We start from the raw sequence: 21,541 nt of genomic DNA on the forward strand, positions 1-21,541 counted from the left end.
AGCATAACACCCACGGTACTGTGTCCCCCAATAAGGCGACAGAGTAAAACAATTTATTAATAAGGCTGTAAGCAAAAGCAAATGGATGAAAAAAAAAAATCTAATCTAACCCTACAGCCAACTTGATACATACTAACAAGGAACCTGAGGCACCTCCCAACATATTCCTACAGATTAGCCAATTACAATTTGTCACCCAATTCTATAACAATCATGGTGTCTTTAAGAGAATTATTTGGAAACAATGGTACATTCTAAGACAGGACATAATTATTGGGGGACTTCCTACCATAACAACCTAGATTTATCTACAGAAGGGTCCAAGCCCTTGGCAACCTGATAGCCCTCACAATAAAACAACCAAACCGCTAATATCCAGTTGTATTTCAAGTGTCCACAAGTAGGTGTCACTCCATGCGGGCAGTGTTTCTGTTGCAAGAAAACCCTAATGACTAGAGCTATGCAGTGAACCTTCACCAACACAGATGGTACTGAAAGCTTTAAAATAAAGGGCCTCATTCCTTGTAACACATCAGGGGTGATCAATGTAATTCTGTGTCCATGTGGGACACAGAAAACGCACATGCCAACAATAATTAAGGAATATTATAACATCAAGACAATACAGTCAATTTCACAGCTAGTCCTGCAAAAACACTAGTTTCTTTGGAATTCAAATAGACCCCAATAACTGGAGAAGTGGAAACTATTTGAAGCAAATGTCAAGTACATAGTACAAGTGGATTTTTGTTAGTTTAGCCCCTAAAGGTCTCAATCATGAAATTGAACTTTACGCTTTTAACCAATTTTATTCATGTTACTATGGTTAAACTATTGCTAGGTAATAGAGGTTATTGGCCTTGCTAGATATCGTTTATGCGTACGGACAAATTTACCGTAATATCCAAGTATTGTTTTGATCTTCTTTACCCCTTACTCTCCCAATCCCCCCTCTGATACAAAAGAGTCACCTAATAGGCAATTTATTACATATTTACATAGAAATACATGCAGCCACATACTCCGGTCCCGAGCGTCGGCGGCAGTGCTGGGTATTGATGCGCGAGTTTCTCACATCACACTCGCAAGTGTGACTCCGGCCTAACACCACCTATCAAAATCAATCTTAGCAGGTCTCAGGCCACACCCAACACAACTGTTTATTCCTTGTTTCTCCGCATATTCCCCCCATGCAGTAAAAGAGATCACTTCTAGGCTCTACATATAAAGGCAGAGGTGGAGTAGGTGGATCCATGTGTCCATATAATTAGCAGCATTATAAACCTTACGCTGATTGACACTTGTGGTGCATACGATCTGCATGTTGTGTGGAGAAACTCCAGCTACTCACTGCGCTCCTCTGCCTCCTGCTTGCAAGAGCTGACGGGGACAAAATCAATCACAAGTTTCAATTTTTACCCTTCTTCTCCAAGCTTTAGTGCAACTCAAGTAAATCAAACTTTTTCACTTTAGCTCGAGCAAGCGGACAGATGAGCAGTGGTTTTTTTTTTTTTTTTTTTTTAATAGACTAGACATTAAAGAGAACCTGTCATGTTTTGAATGCAATCCAATCTGTGGACAACAAGGTATAAGAGGAGCAGAAGATGAGCAGAATGATGTATAAAGTTTGAGGGAACGGATTGAGTATAACCAGGATTTTATTTTTTTAAATCACTGATGCTTGTATGCATATGAGTCCTGTGGGTGGTCCTACTATAATGCACAAGGAAAACTGTCAATCACCGAGTAGGCCCGCCCAGTGGACTCAATCGCCAAACACCAGGGATCTCAGTGGACAGTCCTATACAGTGATTGTGCATGCAAAGATAGGTGTCAGTTTGGCACAAGCAGTGACCAACATGGGTGCTATCAAGTATTCTAAAAATATTGGCAAAAAAGTAGAAAAAAAAACATAACTGTCCGCTAAGCTTTTGTTTATAATAACATATGCAGTTGCAAATTACTGTACAGGAAAATGTCAATCATAAGGCTGGGCCTACACATGCAGAGTGGGAGCAGACTGTCGACAAGTCTAGCGGTGTGTATTTAGGACGCATTTGCATGAGCTGATGCAAACTGTATACAACATATATTCTGTTGGTAACAAATTCCCCTCCGTTGACACTAAAAGCTCAGCAGACGATTATTTAATTTGCATAAACTATTCAATCAGCCAAAAAGCAAATATTGCACTCGCTCCCCGGCTGATCAGTATGTTAACATGGGCCAAATGAAAGATTCTCATGAGTGCAAGTGAGAACAGTTATCCGCCTGTGTAAAAAGGACCTTAAAAGGAGCACTCCAGTGGTTTTTAATTTCCGGCCTGCTACCCATCATGTATGTGAGTGCAATTAGCGGAACAACAATACTCAATGGCTGCCATCTTGTCCCAGTATCTACCTTTAACTGGTCTGCTCTGGGCCAAGTTAGCGCAATTGTGACCTGTCGAATCACAGAGTGGTTGCTGAGGTCACTATTTGAGTAGGAATTCACAACAAGGCTTACAATGAGATCGTAACCGCCGCTCCTCACAGTAATCCGGCAGGTTAGAGGGACGGTCTGTTGAGGCTGACACCTATTGGTTTGGTAACATAAATCATTAGTTATGTATTTAGCAATGGAACCAAACACATAACGAAGACGCCACTGCAGCATCACCATCCGTCTACTAATAGAAGGAGATACGTCCGATATTTACCTTCGAAGTGACATCGATGCCAGTAATAAAAGCTCCAGCTTTATTTTCATATCGCCTGGTACTGCCCTGAAATACAAAAGAGGCACACTTAAAATAAACAGGCCATCTAGTAACCCGTCAGATGACTCATTATACAGTCAGGCGTATTACACATGACACAACCACATCCTTAACGTCAGTGTGCTGTATGGAGGCCCAGACGCCAACAGAGCGTCCCACCAGAGCGTGCAGGAACAGCAAGCGCAAAGGCAAAAACATGCAGCCAACAGCAAAAATACAGTCCCTAGAATAAATAGATCAATAAACGTGAACAGAACCGAGGGCACCCAAAAATGATCCAAGTGTCAAAACTACTACATTTAATCCCTCATGAGCAGGCGATGATAACTGGCCCATTCATTTGGGTTTTTTGTCTCTTGATATTCAGCAGCCGCAACATTTTTATTTTTCGACTGATACAGCAGGGGTGTTTTATTTGGGAGAAGCACAGGGCTGTTTATAGGTACAAATGACTATAGATTTTGTATAGCTAAATATTAAACAAGCATGGTTTACTTCTGTCATTCTTTTACACTATTCACAATTCACAGTAAAGGACCTGTTGGGAATTAATTCTTCAATTAAAAAGAGTCAATTGTTTTAATTTTTTTTTGGAAAACAATTGCACGCATTAAAAAAAAAATTGTGTAATATATTTTAGCAGAGAAATCTGCTTCATTCACGCTCAATTCATTGGTAAAATATGTATACAGTGAAGACAGGTGTCCCCAGTACTGAGATAGGAGATGGAGGTTGGTGCTTATGAAGTTCTATGCGGAGGAAGGAACAGGAGGCACACAGACATTCTGCTGCAAGGTCTCCTGCAAGAACAGGCGCTAAAGGGTTTGTTCTCAAGTTCATAAATGTGTAAAATTACTAAGGGCTTGTAAAAGATGCAACTTTGCAATTAACTCTTTATTAAAAATCCTGTCTTCTCAAGGAAGGAATGATTTTTACTTTGATAGTGCAATATAGTGTATCACAGTGGTCATTGCTTGGTTTAGCTTACAGTCCCAGCATGGTCGGTTACCTAGGTAAGCAGCTAGTGGCATGAGCAAACTATACTTTGTAGCCTGTTCACACTGTGCTGAAGTTGCCCGGAAATGGTCAGCTTCAGTCCCTGTTTCTCTCATGCTGCAGAGATAGAACGGCCTCTGGCTAGCAGCTGGGGAGAAAGCACAGCTCAGATGAGTGGTGGGACCATGCTGCTGGTCTCCACTATCAAGGACGCACACCCCCAGCAGAGGAGCAACCCGGCGGCCATGGCTCTTGAAAATACAATTTGAGAAAACCCCTTTAAGGTTGTACAGATATCTAAGGCTGGTTTCACATTTGCGTTAAAACAACGCTGCGCCCTGCGTCGTTAAGCCCCGCCCCGAGCCGGCTCCATACTGCATTTCGGCGCGCACGGCGCACCGTCAAAAGTGCGCAGCACGCTACTTTCACACTGGCAGCGCATAATCTGCGCACCCTATGCTAAAGATAGGGTGCGCCGATCGCATGCGTGCAAATGCGAAAGTAGGCGGTGATCCCGGATGGGGCGGGCAGGGAGCCGGCTCGGGGCGGGGCTTAACGACGCAGGGCGCAGCGTTGTTTTAACGCAAATGTGAAACCAGCCTTATACACACAGGCTTCTATGTCTGTGAAGGAAAATGTCTTTTTAACTAAATCAATTTTTATTCACACAAAGCAGAGAATGGATTCAATAGAAAGTAATGAGTACAAAGGTAATGCTTTGCATTGATTCTGTACTCCGCTGTGTGCGCGCTCCTGAGCAATCAGTGGGGGTCTCCACTCGAACCTGGAACAAAGAATAAAACAGCTTAAGGCCTCCTTCACACTTCCACTTAAAAAAAGACATATGCTTGAGACGGTCCATTTTTACTAGCCGTGTGGTTTTCTGTTGGCCGTCCGTGTGCCATGTACCAGTACAGAAATTACAGATTTTTAGGTGTAAACAGCGTGCAAAGATATAGATAGATATGGGGTAGATATATATTTAGTGCCTTGCTTGTGTAGCTTACTGTACATGTAACCAGCAAATGAAAAGCAGACAGCTGTGAGCTGATATTAACAGGCTTGGAAGGTCCAGGGCTATTGGGCCCTTCTCAGCCTACAAATACGAGCCCGCTGCAGCACCAGAAGTAGTGCATCACATTAGATGTGCCAATTTTGATGATTCGCCTTCACTGTTCCCAACTGACTTGGTACATTGGCAATCGGGGTAATGGGGCTGGGGGTTGAAGTCAGCTGTGAATTGTCCAAAACACAGCAGACAGCGAGCCCCGGTGTTCGTAATTCAGAGGCATCTCTTAGACACCCCAATTACTAATAAATAGCAACAGAAAACATTGGAAGTGCTAATAAGTCTCAAAATATACATTTTATTTAAAATATTAAAACATGACGAAAATAAAGATTCAAATACACGTAGAGTATCCAAAATAAGGGCCACAACTATACATGAATATACGGTATATGTAAAAGATACCAAGGATGCACAGCAGTAGACGTATCTAACTATAACAGAAAATAATAAGCACAAAAAGACAAACAAAAAGTACTTCCATCAAGTGATGTGCCCAAATAGGGATGTGTATAGTGTGGTTAACAAGCCACAACGCGAGTTTCACCTAAGCTTCGTCAGGCGTGACTCCAATTACTAACCCAGAAATCAAAAAAATTAAAAATCCCACACACAAAATAATTTACAAGAACAGTCCCCCTGTTTCACCAATTCATAAGAAAAAAATCCCACACAGGTCCGACATAGTCTAGGGAATTAAACGCTGCCCACAAGTGGAAACCTGAAAAACATAAACATGGTCCAGCGCTTCCCAAATTCGACTCACGTTGCCCTCAGCGAGACCCGGCGACTGTGAAGAGCAGTAACGTTACCGACATCATTGCTCTTCACAGTCACCGGGTCTCACGGAACACGGCGTGAGCTGGATTTGGGGAATGCCGTGGGAATCGCTGGACTACGTTGGCACTTTTTTTTTTTTCTTTATAATAAATTGGTGAACGAGGGGCAGTGTCTTCTATTTAGCTCTTTTTAGGTTTTTCAGGTTTCAATTTGAAAACCATGTTGCACCCTCATGGGATTTTTTTAAAATAAATTGGTGAACCAGGGAAAGTGTGGGGTAATGTTTATTTAAATAAAGTAGGTTTGCATGTATTTTTCCTTTTTATTACCGGGTTACATAGTTACATAGTTTTGAAGGCTGAAGGGAGACCTTATGTCCATCTAGTTCAGCCTATTTTTAGTGCAGCTGTTCTGCATTGTTGATCCTGGGGAAGGCAAAAAACCCACAGAGTAGAAGCCAATTTTCTCCATAGGGAAAAAAATTCCTTCCCCTAAGCTGGGTCAACCATCTACCTATAATATTATGCTATTCGTAACCTTCTATACCTGTTAGTAATGGGGGGGGGGGTGTCTGATAGACACCTCTCCAATACTAACACCAGGGCTTGATGCCAGCTGTGTTTTTGGATAAATCACAGCTGACATCAACACCAACTACCATTACTAGAGATGAGCGAATTTGCATTTTTTAGTCGAGTCGGGTTTCATGAAACTCGACTTTCGCAAAAGTCGGGTCGAACAAAAATTGGCCGACTATAGGGAAAAGTCGGAGGCCGACAAACACGAAACCCAATGCAAGTCAATGGGAAAGCAAAGTCGGCAGGGAGTGGAGGACAGTAAACACACCTACAGCGCCCATTTCAATGCCAAAATCATCAATTCTTATTACTGAAGCTTGTCAACCTTAATTTACTTCATAATAGTTACGCATTGAAAACTGGGGGTTATTTGGCTAAAGTTGTGGGGGGGTAGGGCTGGCTCCAGGTTTTCGTGTGCCCTGGGCCAAAGAGTGTCAGTGCGCCCCTTTAACACATACCACAACTCATGATGCTCCGATACAGCACAGAAATATAGGTATAGGACAATGACAAATACTTCACTGCTTACATGACATGACTGATCTATTTTAAATTGTACAACAGCTCAAAAAAAGGACAGTATATTACTCCATACAGTGTTATGGCCACCACATTGTGCGCCATACAGAATAATGAGACCCATATATTTCTCCATACAGAATAATTGGTCACATATAATGTTCCATACAGTATATGATGAGCTCCATAATGCTAGTGTATACGATGGTCCTTATGGACGATGCTCCAGTGTGTTATGGGCCCAAATAATGCTCCATGTATAATGGGCCCCATTTGTAATGCTCCAGTGTATAATGTGCCCCATAGATGCTGCTCCAGTGTCTGATCTGCCCCATTTACAATGCTCCAGTATATGATGGGCCCCATGGATGATGCTCCAGGGTATGATGGCCCCTAATAATGCTCCATATATAATGGGCTCCATTTCTAATTCTCCAGTGTATAATGGGCCCCATAAATGCTGCTCCAGTGTCTGATGTCCCCCATTTGGAATGCTCCAGTATATGATGGGTCTCCTGGATGATGCTCCAGTGTATGATGGGCCCTAATAATGCTCCATATATAATGGGCTCCATTTCTAATGCTCCAGTGTATAATGGGCCCCGTAAATGCTGCTCCAGTGTCTGATGTCCATTTGGAATGCTCCAGTATATGATGGGCCCCATTTTTAATGAACCCAGGCATGGTATTTGAAAAGAGCTCCATGGAGTAATCTGAAGTGTGTGCTGCCGCATCCATCACTTTTGGTGTGGGTGAAGGACACAAGGAAAGGGGTTGCTCCTGACCAGAAGCCTGCACTGACGACTCAGTGCTTGCATTTTTTGAAACTTCAGAAGAGGAGGCGATAGAGCTGGAGGCGGTTTCAGCAATGTAAGCCAAAAACAGATCCTGATGCTCCGGCTTTAAAAGCAGTCTACCTACTCCCAGAAAAGGGAGCCTTACAGGCCTTCCGGAGCTATACCATGACGCAGGCTCAACACCTCCTGCCTTAGCTGCTATTGTGTTTTTGGCACTACCAGCAGATGCACCATCACCATCAGTAACAGGTGGCCCCCCCACGCCCACATCCTCTTCCACCATACTTCCTCATGTTTTGGAAAATGGACCCAAAATACCAGCAGATATATGATACTGTATCAGAAGCGTACAGCTCTATACAGACTAGGGATAACAGTAAATCTCCGTCCCTGTGAAGGATTTAACTGCCCAGACTACACAGCGATAGAGCATGGAGAGGTAAGTATTGCAACTTGCAAGTGCTGTGGCCATGCCCAAGCAAGGGGGGCACACTCGTGGGCGACTGTACTGGCACAGGGCCCTTCATAGTACGCTGGTGTGTCTGACGGCGAGTGGGCACCCCACCGTCAGACACTATTGTACTATGAGGGGCCCTGTGCCATTGCCGTTGGCCATCAGTGGGCCCATCCACCCGTTCCGAGCAATGGCACTTGCCCGGGTGCGCCAGGTGTTGACCCCAGCCCTTGGGGGAGGGGGCAGCCCAGTTAGGGAGGTTTAAAAAATGGCATATGTTGATGTGTAGGCTGGACATTCAGTAGCTGCAAATGGCGGAATTGGGCAAGTCTGAGGAAGAGGAGGACAAAAGCGAGGCAGTTTTCTGGCAACCTATGTGTTATCAGAGGAAGGTGGGACAAAATCCTTTGAAACCCATGTATGGTTCATTTTAATGACGGTTAGATCATCAACATTTTGGGTCGACAGACGGGTCCTTTTTTCTGTCAGGATTGATCCAGCAGCACTGAAGACTTTCAGATAACACACTAGCAGCAGGGCAAGCGAGCTCCTGTAAGGCATATTGTGCCAATTCAGGCCAGGTGTCCAGTTTGGAGGCCCAGTAGTCAAAGGGGAATGACCTATGAGGGAGAACATTGATATGGGAGTAGTTTGTAACCATAGTTGACAACTGCTGTCTCCTGTCACTTTTAATCGATGCAATATTAGCAGTCGTGTGAGCGGTACTTGAGAAATCAGTCCACAACATGGTCATTAAACCCCTGTCTCCAACGCCACTTCGGCTGTGTGCACCACGAACACCTCTTCCATTGTGCCCACTACGGCTCGTGGGAGAACCAGCACCGCTGCTGTGTGCTGGGAAAGCCTCAAACAAACAGTTTACCAGAGTTGCGTGTTTGTTAGCCAATATTAGCTCTAGGTTCTCCTGTGGCATGTTGTGTAATTTGCCTTTGTAGCGTGGATCGAGGATGCTGGCCAGCCAGTAGTCGTCATCGTTCATCGTTTTGGCAATGCGGGGGTCCCTTTTTTAGGATCCGTAAGGCATAATCGCACATGTGGGCCAATGTTCCAGGTGTCAATAATGCACTGCCACTGCTGGGTGGAGGAGCAGTTTCTGGCAAATCCACATACCTACAGTCACGCACTAACCCTGTACCTGACCTTGGAACGCTAACATTTTCTCTTGCCCCCTGAGAAGCATCCTCCTGCCCAAAATAATCATCCCCCTCATCCTCTTCCTCCACCTCGTCCAGGACAGTTCCCTGACCAGACAATGGCTGACTGTCATCAAGGCTTCCCTCCTCCTCCGCTGCAGACGCCTGATCCTTAATGTGCATCAAACTTTGCATGAGCAGACGCATAAGTGGCATGCTTATGATGGTGTTGTCTGCGCTTACCAGCCGTGTGCATTCCTCAAAACACTGAAGGACTTTACAGAGGTCTTTCAGCTTTGACCACAGCACACCCGACAATTCCATGTCTTCCATCAAACTGCCTGCCCGTGTATCCTCCCACAAATGCATTACAGCCTGCCTCTGTTCGCACAGCCTCTCAACCATGTGCAGGGTGGAGTTCCACCTTGTTGCAACGTCTATGATTAGGTGGTGCTTGGGGAGGTGGAGCAATCGCTGCAGCTTCTGCATACGACTGGAGTGTACGGCCGAGCGACGGATGTGCGAGCACAGTCTTCGCACCTTATGGAGCAGGAATGTTAACTCCGGATAATTATTAAGGAAGCACTGCACCACCAGGTTCAAAGTGTGAGCCAGGCGAGGTAGGTGTGTGAGTTTTGCAAGGGCTATGGCTGGCACAAAATTACGGCCGTTATCACTGGCTACCTTGCCTGGCTCAAGATGTAGACTGCCCAGCCATGACTCAGTTTGTCACTGCAAGTAGTCGGCCAGTACCTCCGCGGTGTGTCTGTTGTCGCCCAAACACATCTTTAACACAGCCTGCTGACGCTTACCACTAGCTGTTCGATAGTGGGACACCTCGTGTGCAACACTGCCAGCTGCGGATGGAGTGCTCGTGCGACTGCGCTCTGTGGACGAGCTTTCCCTTATGGAGGAGGGTTGAAAGCCTACAGCCAACTGTTTCCTATACCGTGGGCTAGGCAGCACTGTTCCACCACCGCTGTCCCCAGTGGAGCCTGCATCCACCACATTAACCCAGTGTGCAGTGATGGACACGTATGGCCCTGGCCATGCCTACTGGACCATGCATCTGTTGTGAGGTGCACTTTTCCACTCACTGATTGCTTGAGTGCATGGACAATGCGGTCTATGACATGCAGGTGGAGGGCTGGTATGGCTTTTCGAGAAAAGAAGTGCCGACTGGGTAGGTCATAGCGTGGGACTGCGTAGGCCATGAACTCGCGGAAAGCTTCGCTTTCAACCAAACGGTAGGGCATCATCTCTAATGAGATTAGTCTGGCAATGTAGGCATTCAAACACAGTGTATGCGGATGAGCACTTTCTTGTCCTACTCAGAGTGTCTGGTAGGGTGAGCTGGACTGGAGAGCTGCATATGGGGGAAGTAGCAGTGGACCAGACGGAGTGAGAGGGGGTGGGGATAGTATTCGTGGAGGAATTGGTGGTGATGGCCTAGATTCACTGTTGTGTTGCAAAACCATTGTGAGTGCTTTGGCCTTGCGACAACACCTCAACATTTAGTGCTGGTGGTGTGCTTAACGGTGGCGGTGGTTTTACAGTGGGGGAAGCGATGGAGCGTTGCTGGCTACCTTTAGTCGGAGCAGGTGCACATGTGCTACCTGAGGTTTTGTAGTCCATCCACGCTTTTGCAAGTGCATGTTGGTTAAATGTCTAAGCATGCAACTGGTATTCAAAGTTGTTTATCTCGGCTAAAAGTCATTCCGCACTTCTTACAGGTAACCTTTGCCTCAACAGTAGGATTTTGGACAAAGAAGTGCCACACTGCACTCTTCCTACTATTGTATACATTTTCTGGCCTTGCACGCTGTGCTAAGTTGACCGTCTGGCCAAGCTGTCCTGCAACTCTTTTAGTTTTTGGTCCAGGTCTTTGTACAGCTGCGGGCCTGCCAGATAACCACTGCTGCAATGTCAATGCCTGCTGCATCCTTCTCCTTATCTGAACTATTGCCAGCGCCACCCTCCTCCCCTAATGGATGCCAATCCAGGTCAAGTACTGGGTCATCCACCACCTCCTCTTCAAAGTCATCTGCACCTTCCTCTTTACCTTCCTCTGTGTCACTGTGTAAGGTGGTACAGTATGCGGGAAAGGGCATCTGAGTTTCATCAGGGTCAGAGTCTGGCTCAGACTGCGAGGGCAAAGTAGTGCTCTGGGTCAATGTACCAGCAGAATCATCTAGCAGTGGCTGTGCATCAGTGAACTCCATGTCAGATTCATCTTGGACTGGGGAATTCAGGATTTGACTGGATAACCCAGGCATGGTACAGTGGGGCAAAAAAGTATTTAGTCAGTCAGCAATAGTGCAAGTTCCACCACTTAAAAAGATGAGAGGCGTCTGTAATTTACATCATAGGTAGACCTCAACTATGGGAGACAAACTGAGAAAAAAAAAATCCAGAAAATCACATTGTCTGTTTTTTTTTCATTTTATTTGCATATTATGGTGGAAAATAAGTATTTGGTCAGAAACAAAATTTCATCTCAATACTTTGTGATATATCCTTTGTTGGCAATGACAGAGGTCAAACGTTTTCTGTAAGTCTTCACAAGGTTGCCACACACTGTTGTTGGTATGTTGGCCCATTCCTCCATGCAGATCTCCTCTAGAGCAGTGATGTTTTGGGCTTTTCGCTTGGCAACACGGACTTTCAACTCCCTCCAAAGGTTTTCTATAGGGTTGAGATCTGGAGACTGGCTAGGCCACTCCAGGACCTTGAAATGCTTCTTACGAAGCCACTCCTTCGTTGCCCTGGCGGTGTGCTTTGGATCATTGTCATGTTGAAAGACCCAGCCACGTTTCATCTTCAATGCCCTTGCTGATGGAAGGAGGTTTGCACTCAAAATCTCACGATACATGGCCCCATTCATTCTTTCATGTACCCGGATCAGTCGTCCTGGCCCCTTTGCAGAGAAACAGCCCCAAAGCATGATGTTTCCACCACCATGCTTTACAGTAGGTATGGTGTTTGATGGATGCAACTCAGTATTCTTTTTCCTCCAAACACGACAAGTTGTGTTTCTACCAAACAGTTCCAGTTTGGTTTCATCAGACCATAGGACATTCTGCCAAAACTCCTCTGGATCATCCAAATGCTCTCTAGCAAACTTCAGACGGGCCCGGACATGTACAGGCTTAAGCAGTGGGACACGTCTGGCACTGCAGGATCTGAGTCCATGGTGGCGTAGTGTGTTACTTATGGTAGGCCTTGTTACATTGGTCCCAGCTCTCTGCAGTTCATTCACTAGGTCCCCCCGCGTGGTTCTGGGATTTTTGCTCACCGTTCTTGTGATCATTCTGACCCCACGGGGTGGGATTTTGCGTGGAGCACCAGATCGATGGATATTAATCAGTGGTCTTGTATGTCTTCCATTTTCTAATTATTGCTCCCACAGTTGTTTTCTTCACTCCAAGCTGGTTGGCTATTGCAGATTCAGTCTTCCCAGCCTGGTGCAGGGCTACAATTTTGTTTCTGGTGTCCTTTGACAGCTCTTTGGTCTTCACCATAGTGGAGTTTGGAGTCAGACTGTTTGAGGGTGTGCACAGGTGTCTTTTTATACTGATAACAAGTTTAAACAGGTGCCATTACTACAGGTAATGAGTGGAGGAAAGAGGAGACTCTTAAAGAAGAAGTTACAGGTCTGTGAGAGCCAGAAATCTTGATTGCTTGTTTCTGACCAAATACTTATTTTCCACCATAATATGCAAATAAAATGAAAAAAAAAAACAGACAATGTGATTTTCTGGATTTTTTTTCCTCAGTTTGTCTCCCATAGTTGAGGTCTACCTATGATGTAAATTACAGACGCCTCTCATCTTTTTAAGTGGTGGAACTTGCACTATTGCTGACTGACTAAATACTTTTTTGCCCCACTGTATGTGAAAAGAGCACCATAGAGTAATCTGAAGTGTGGGCTGCCACATCCTCAACTTTTGGTGGGGGTGAAGGACACAAGGAAAGGGGTTGTTTTTGACCAGAACCCTGCACTGATGACTCCGTGCTTGCAGGTTTCGAACATTCAGAAGAGGAGGCAATAGAGCTGGTGGCTGTTTCGGCAATGTACACCAAAACCTGCTCCTGATGCTCCGGCTTTAAAAGCGGTTTTCCTACTCCAAGAAAAGGGAACCTTACAGGCCTTCTTGGGCCAGATGATGACGCAGGCTCAACACCTCCTGCCTTAGCTGCTATTGTGCTTTTGCCAGAACCAGCCAATGCACCACCACCATCAGTACCAGCCGCGCCCCCCTGCCCACGTCCGCGGCCTCTTCCGCCATACTTCCTCATGTTTGGGAAAATGTACCAAAAATACCAGCAGAGAGATGGTACTGTATGAGGAGCGTCCAGCTGTGTAAGGCGTATTAAAAAAGTTAAATCTACGTATATATTTTGTAAGTCACAGACGCTCTCCCAGTATGTATTTTACCGTAATCCAACAAGCAGATATACGGTACTGTATCAGAAGTGTACAGCTGTATACGTTTTTTGTGTAACTAACAATCTCTGTATATGTATTTACGGAGTGTCCCACACCAGGGCTGTGGAGTCGGAGTCGTAGTCGGTGCTCATTTTCGTGGAGTCGGAGTTGGAGTCGGTATAAAATGGACCGACTCCTAAAATATATAATAAATTGGGTACAGTAATTCAATGCAGGCTGTGCTGAATATTTTTTAATAGGAGTTTGGGAAAGTTACGAAATATCCTATAAATGGCTGTTCTATTCCTGATCTAAGGCTACATTCACACACAGCGTTTTTCCTGTGTTTTTTGAGGATACGTTTTTCCGCTGCAAAAGCTGATCATCTTTTTAAAAAACCGCATCACCTGAAAGGTTTTTGAGCTCATAGATAATGTTTTCAATAGCAAAAGCAGATTAGAAATCTGCTCTATCCATTTATCCATATTTGTCTATCCATATCGTATCTGTACCAAAAAGAATGAAAACCGGGTAGTACACCAATATATATTCTGTTCTATCTAAATATCTTGATTATTGGATCATAAAAATGATTAAATGTCTGAGGTTCACATTGTACTACAATAAATTTTTCACTTAAATATAAGCAATATGTGTGGGAGTCGGAGTTGGAGTCGGTGTAAGGGAAATTGAGGAGTCGGAGTCGCAGGTTTGGCTTACCGACTCCACAGCCCTGTCCCACACACACGCTGACTCTGTATAGATGTGACTGTAATGCGAACAGCGGATATACAATACTGTCTGAGAATCGTACAGCTCAATACGGTGTATGGAGAAATGGAAATGTCCGTATATTTATTTACGGAGTGTCACACACACACACGCTGACTTTGTATAGATGTGACCGTAATGCGAACGGCAGATATACAATACTGTTTGAGAATCGGACAGCTCTATACGGTGTCTGTATGGCAAATTTTAAATCTGTCTATTTTTATACGGAGTGATACACGCTGTGTCTGTACAGTTTTGACAGTAATCAAACAGCAGATATACAAAACTTTTTGAAAAGCGGACAGCTCTATACGGTGTAGGTATGGAAAAACGGAAAATCTCCTCTTTTTGTTTTTCCAGAGTCACAAACAGATAGCTTGTATTTGTCCGTGATACCAGCCGGTACACGGTAGTTTGTGAGGAGCGTACACCGCTATACGGTGTATGTATGGAAAATTGTAAATCTCAGTCTATTTTTATACGGAGTGATAAGCTGTCTCTGTATAGTTTTGACCGTAATCAAACAGCAGATATACGAAACTGTTTGAAAAGCGGACAGCTCTATACGGTGTAGGTCTGGAAAAATGGAAAGCTCTTTGTTTTTCCAGAGTCACACACACATAGCTTGTGTTTGTCCGTGATACCAGCCGGTACACGGTAGTGTGTGAGGCGCGTACACCGCTATACGGTGTGTGAAAAATATATCGCTCAGTAACTGACCAGAACAAAATAATAAAAGTTTGAATGCTTCGAAAAAAGCAGTTTGAACAGCAGTGTGCACACAGCAATGCAGCTATCAGGTAGCCTTAAAAGGCAACCTAATAACCACCAGCGCTGCTGCACACAACAAAATCCTCCCCTTTCACTGCACACTAACTGTACAGTGAAAAGCACTATCAGCAGAAGCTATTTTTTTTTTTTTCTTCTTACCTGCCTAACTCTCTCCCTATTCAGAATCAGCAGCAGCACCTCTCCCTATTCTAAGATCGGCAGAAGATGGTGGTCATGGCCTTTTATAGCCACTGTGACGCCACAAAAAGCCAGCCAATCACTTAAGTGTCCTTCCCTAAGATGGTGGTGGCCACTGCCCACGTCATCGCGTTGCCCACAGTGTGCGTTCTCCATCATTGGCTGAAAACAGGCGTTGGAAGCATTATTTGAAAGGCGACATTGGCGCTCGGGTCGGCGACCTTATGGCCGACCTCACGCTATGGTCGGGTTTCGATCGGCGAAACCTGACTTTAGCTTAAGTTGGCGACTTTTGAATTTGAGCGACCCGTTTCGCTCAACTCTAACCATTACCCAAATTGCTGACGCACCAGAGCAATCGGGAAGAGCTGAAGTTAAGCGCCACAATTGGTGCAGCTCCACTTTTGAGCTGAAGCCTGGTATTTTTAGGCTGCGAAGGGTCCAATAACCAACGACCTTCAAAGCCTGATATCAGCTCTCAACTGTCTGCTTTACCTTTGCTGGTTAAGAAAAATGAGAGGGGGACCCCACATTGGTTTTTTTTTTTTTTCATTTCTTAGGTTAATCCATGTACAGATCCTAATTATATATCTCACAGATATCTATTATCTATTTACATCATATCTTTCACATCTTTAACAATTAAAAATCTTTCATTTCTAGGCTATGTTCGCACGTTGCGTTTTTAATGCATTTTCCTGCAGGCAAAATCTGCTCTCTTGGCAGTAAGAAACTTGCTTTAAAAAAGCAGCTTTTGCTTAGTTTTTGTTGTGTTTTTCCCATGTTACATTTTTTCGTGTGCATGCTGACAAAGTTTAGTGCATAAAAAGAAAAAAAAATCCAATTCTAGATCATCAGGTTTTCACACCAAAAACGGATACCTGTGTTTTTTTGCACCACTCGTTACTTTCAATGGGTGCAAAACACTAAAAGAAGAGATATGCTGCTTTTTGCAAAGACCAAGGTATTGCACAAAATACGGAGGACAAAAAAAAAAAAAAGCAACGTATGAGATTTCTGAAATCTCACAGACTTTGCTGGTACTGTAGAATGCAAAAAATCTGCATAAAAAAGTGCATAAAAATGCCAAGTGTGAAAGCCTGATTCAGCATTCTATTCCGGTATGTCACACAGACGGCACGCGGATGTCTTGTGTACAATATGTATTATGTCAGTTTTTTTTCTGGCAGCACGGATGATATCTACATAAGGGTAACATGGTGCATGTAAAAACACGCACATGTGTGCAGCCCCCATAGATTATAATGGATGTGCTGGTGTACATGTCTCCGGTACGTATGAAAAATGACGCCACGCGTACCGGAAAAGCGGATGTGTGAAGGGGGTCTAAAGTGTAGTTCTTCTTCATACCAAATTCGACATCTTGAGGTTATTAACCGTCCCACAAAAATATCAAGACCCATCCACACCAAATAATGGGTATTCATAACCTTCCATCTACCTTTCCTAAACCCTGAACCAACAAAAAGGTCAGTTTAGAATTAGGCCAGGTCACGTGAAGATCGCAGGGTCACACCTCAGGATTGTCATTGGGATTGCACTAGGATCCTGTTGTATTTTTGGTCACAGGTAACACGTGATACACAGCTTTGCCTCCATAGACTCTAATGCGTTACTGAACGACCAGTGTTTGCCTCAAAGAGCAATTGTCATTTTGTTCTCACAGTGTCAAAATCAGAGAGTTGTAAGATGCCTGACAGTCGATGGCTGAACGCTCACTCAGCCGACAGTCTTCTCTACTGATCCCGTCCCCATACATGTGCTTGGGGTCTGGTGAGCCTGCAGGAGTTGTCTGAGGGGAGAGGAGCATAAGCCAAATACTTCTAGTGGGGGCTTATCTTCTTTGAAAACAAAGAAACTTGTTTGTGTTCAACAATAAAACACAGACAATGCTAATTTCTTAAATAGAGGGAATATCTGATTTAGAATAATGATAATTTTATCAAACAGTCGGCCCCTGTTTGTTCTGCCGGTGATCCAGTCTGTACTAGGTTAGCCTGTGGCATCAATGCTCAGCCATCGGGGCCCTGATGCCAGTAGGCTGCCTGCTCGTAACCCAAGGAGAGGATGGCCAGCGCTGGATCACTGGGGGGGGGGACAAGCAGGGTTTTTTTTTTTTTTTTTACATTTGCTGTTTAAAGGGAGACAATCACCTCCAAAACACAACGCACACTGAGCACACTCATGAGGGGCACTTCCCTCCCTATAAAATAAAATCACACTTTTACTTTAGAAAACTGTCCCTCTGTTGCGCAAGAAAAGCTTTTTATTGCTTTATGCTAATTAGAGGTCTCAGTGCCCCGATTGCATGGCCGAGCAGTGTCAGTGCATGTATTTGGGTACCCCGCCTTTAGTGATGGGCGGCGATAGATTGCCCTGAGCCAGCGCTCTCTCCGGAGCCAGCCGGTGTCTGCGCTCGCTCACGCTCTTCTCTCTGCTTATGGGAAGCTCTGCAGAGAGGCCGCTACACAATCACACAGCAGGCGTCACAGACCGGAGACCCCATGTGATGTCTGCAGCCGATCGCTGGCCCCGGGACGCACACCGCAGTCACATGGGGGTCTACGGGCTTCGACGCCTGCAATAAGTGGTACACCGGCGAGGACGCAGGGCTGGAACGGAGAAGGGGGGGGTATTATTTTACCATTTTAGCAGTGCAGCTGCCTCTCTGCAGATTTCACACAATTTGTAAAAATCCTTCAGAAGGTCTTCCCAGAATCAACATTTAGTACATCGTCACATGACCGGAGATTGCTGCCCCCCAGCAATCCTGAGAACAAGGGTCCCATGCCCTTAATTAGAATGAAGAGCTGGCCGAGCCTGGGGGGCTGCTGCTCTGTTCAGGGTCTATGGGAGCAGGAGACAGCGCTGCAGAACATGGCGGCGCAATATAGTTATACTGGCATTACTACATATAGCCTCCGTGAGATCTCTGCCCCCTTGGGGCCATAGTTACCACCCCCCACCCCTCTCCAGTCAATATTCATTGATCCATTGGAGGGGGGCATATCCGGTTCATCGGGAACCCATCCCACTCCACGGTTCACATCTCCCCCAACCCAGTTCATAGTGAGCCCACCCCCCTACAGTCCATACCCCCCTACGGTTCATATTGAGCCCACCCCCCTACAGTCCATACCCCCTACGGTTCATAGTGAGCCCACCCCCCTACAGGCCATACCCCCCTACGGTTCATAGTGAGCCCACCCCCCCTACAGTCCATACCCCCCTACGGTTCATAGTGAGCCCACCCCCTACAGGCCATACCCCCCATACGGTTCATAGTGAGCCCACCCCCCTACAGGCCATACCCCCGTACGGTTCATAGTGAGCCCACCCCCCTACAGTCCATACCCCCCTACGGTTCATAGTGAGCCCACCCCCCTACAAGCCATACCCCCCTACGGTTCATAGTGAGCCCGCCCCCCTACAGTCCATACCCCGTTACGGTTCATAGTGAGCCCGCCCCCCTACGGTTCATAGTGAGCCCGCCCCCCTACGGTCCATACCCCTCTACGGTTCATAGTGAGCCCACCCCCTACAAGCCATACCCCCCTACGGTTCATAGTGAGCCCACCCCCCCTACAAGCCATACCCCCCTACGGTTCATAGTGAGCCCACCCCCCTACAGTCCATACCCCCCTACGGTTCATAGTGAACCCGCCCCCCTACAGTCCATACCCCCCTACGGTTCATAGTGAGCCCACCCCCCTACGGTTCATAGTGAGCCCACCCCCCTACGGTTCATAGTGAGCCCACCCCCCTACGGTTCATAGTGAACCCACCCCCCTACAGTCCATACCCCCCTACGGTTCAAAGTGAGCTTATCCCCCCTATCTGATCCATATTCACCCACTCTGTTCATAGGTAGCCCACCCCCCCCTACTGTCCATACCCCCCCACCTGGTTCACAGTGAGCCGCCCCCCACCTCCGGTCAGCATCACACTGGAGAACATTGGGCCCCCATTTCTCCCCCACTCAAGAGCCCTATAGCAGCTGCAAGGTCTGCACTATGAACTCTCCTGAAGGATAAGGCAGGGCCCACCGGAGGATTCTCCAGTTCTCTGATGGGCCAGTCCAACTCTGCCTACGGTCCATATTCCCCAACACCAAGTCCATAGTGAGCCCATCCCCCGTACGTCCCTATTCACCCTCACCCGGTCCATAGTGCACCCATCCCCCCCTCCAGCCCCGGTCCCTATGGGCTCGGCCTGCCGTGCAGCCTCCTCCGGGCGGCTGTGATGGCCGCACACAAGAGGCTCTTCTCCACGGCGATCCCATTTCTCACGGCACAGACAGGATGTAACCGGCCAGCAGCTCCTCACATACCAAAACCTCCTCCGGAGGGGAACTCTTGTCTGGCGCGATCTCCACCTCCCCTTCTTCCACTTCCATAGGTTCCGGTTCATTAACGCCTCCAACTTCCGATTTTACGGACACCCGCAGTCCCCGGACCGCCGCCATCTCCTCGGCTAGCCCGACAAACGCAGACAGGCTCTCCGTCTTCCGCCCGGTGGTCATAGAGTGCTAGTTGCCTTGGCTAGACGTTACGCAGCACATGACCCTCAGGTGAAGGGGCGGCAGCCATCTTGGTTGTGGAACATTGCCGGGACGTTGGCTACGTGCGTGTCACGTGATGTCAGCCCGCCTGCGCCAGTCGGCGTTTGCAGTCCTCCTCGCTGTTAACCCCTTGGAGTCCGGCTTTCCAGTCAGCGCGGGCAGCAGGGGCCGGGTGTGAGCACGTGACGCTTCTGTGTAATGAGCACAGGTTGTAATCATTTACATTGGAAGGAAATAAACATCTGTCCTGGTCATGTGATGAACAATGCCCCATACACCGGCCTCATAGAAGATGTTACTGACAAGAGTCTGTGTAGGGGGAGGGGCCAGAGAAAGAGCTCCTCCCTCCATAGAACTTAATCAGCACCAACTGCGGCATCCTGTCTCAGTAACGTAATAATATGTCTTCACGGAATACAGATTGTGTCCATGAATTAAGAAATGAAGGTGAATGATCAGTCCCAGAGGAGAAAGAAGCAGATCTCTGTGATAAGATATACTACAAAGTAGCTTATTTTCATGTGTACTATCAACTTAGGAAATAAAGATTAACATAGCTCCTTAAATTCGTGTATTTGGGGCCAAGATTAATTTTTCCAATTGTGTTTCAGTACAGATTTTGCACTGTGTTGCTTTTCCAGGCTCTCTGTTTCCTGCACATTCAGCTTTGATGTAATCTGACGTCTAAAAGCAGCTGAAAGGAGCTCAGTAATGTATGTGCAGACGATCAGTGATCGCTGCGGCCAGATGTTACAGCACAGTGGATGGGATCTCAGGAAATCCAATGCCCACTATGTGTCCACAGATGCCAGGGAGGCGGACATGGGGCGCGTCGCTCCAGACCACAGCAGGTCTAATTATCTTGCTTCTCCACAAGAGAAATGTCACCCGTACAATGCATTGGACGCGGTGAATCCGCACGGTTCAAGGATCACATGAGGATTCACCTGCGTTCAATAGTTGGACATGCTCTGCATCCACAGCGCTGCCAGTTCCGGATCGTGGACACATACAGTAGCCTCAGAGTTACAAACTCTCCTGTTAGACTGTCAGAAGAGCTCACTGACATATCCACAGTTAACTTATTCTGCAGCCAGCAACAGACTGAGCAACAAAAAGGAAAGGTTATGGAATGCACAAAGTGAAACAGTTTTACTGAAACACAATTGCAAAATGTATATTTAGGGAACCTGTCACCTCATTTTTCAGTTATAAGCTGCAGCCACCGCCTTTCAGGGCTTATCTACAACATTCTGTAATGCTGTAGATAAGCCCCCGATCCGACCTGAAAGATAAGAAAAATGAGTTTTATTATACTCACCTGGGGGTCCGGTCTGATGGTCGTCGCAAGTCCAGTGCCACCCATCTTCACACCATGTTGTCCTCCTCCTTGCTTCGTGTCATGGCTCCTGCGCAGGCGTACTGATCTGCCCTGTTGAGGGCACAGCAAAGTACTGCAGTGCGCAGGCGCCGGGAAAGGTCACAGAAGCCAGCGCCTGCGCACTGCAGTTTTTTACTCTGCCCTCAACAGGGCAGATCAGTACGCCTGCGCAGGAGCCACGACACGAAGCAAGGAGGAGGACAACATGGTGTGAAGATGGGTGGCACCGGACTTGCTACGACCATCAGACCGGACCCCCAGGTGAGTGTAATAAAACTCATTTTTCTTATCTTTCAGGTTA

The 21,541-nt window shown here is 46.4% G+C and overlaps 1 protein-coding gene across 3 annotated transcripts in view; it reads right to left on the reverse strand.

The window, feature by feature from the left end:
* Positions 1–20,038, reverse strand: part of NCBP3 (nuclear cap binding subunit 3) — a 68,450-nt gene extending 48,412 nt beyond the window's left edge. For 2 of the 3 annotated variants that reach the window (XM_073565711.1, XM_073565709.1), the window contains exons 1-2: positions 19,629–20,036; positions 2,699–2,764 (exon numbers count right to left, since the gene is read on the reverse strand). In XM_073565711.1, the coding sequence (XP_073421812.1) occupies positions 2,699–2,764; positions 19,629–19,820 (258 nt within the window). In that variant the 5' untranslated portion in view covers positions 19,821–20,036. Of the gene's footprint in view, positions 1–2,698; positions 2,765–19,628 lie in introns of all 3 variants that reach the window. The other variant, XM_073565710.1, reaches the window with a different exon arrangement.
* Between the last annotated feature and the right edge of the window lie 1,503 nt (positions 20,039–21,541).

Source organism: Dendrobates tinctorius, unplaced genomic scaffold (assembly GCF_039654945.1).
Source record: "Dendrobates tinctorius isolate UK_male_01 unplaced genomic scaffold, ASM3965494v1 ptg000016l, whole genome shotgun sequence".
Lineage (NCBI taxonomy): Eukaryota > Metazoa > Chordata > Amphibia > Anura > Dendrobatidae > Dendrobates > Dendrobates tinctorius.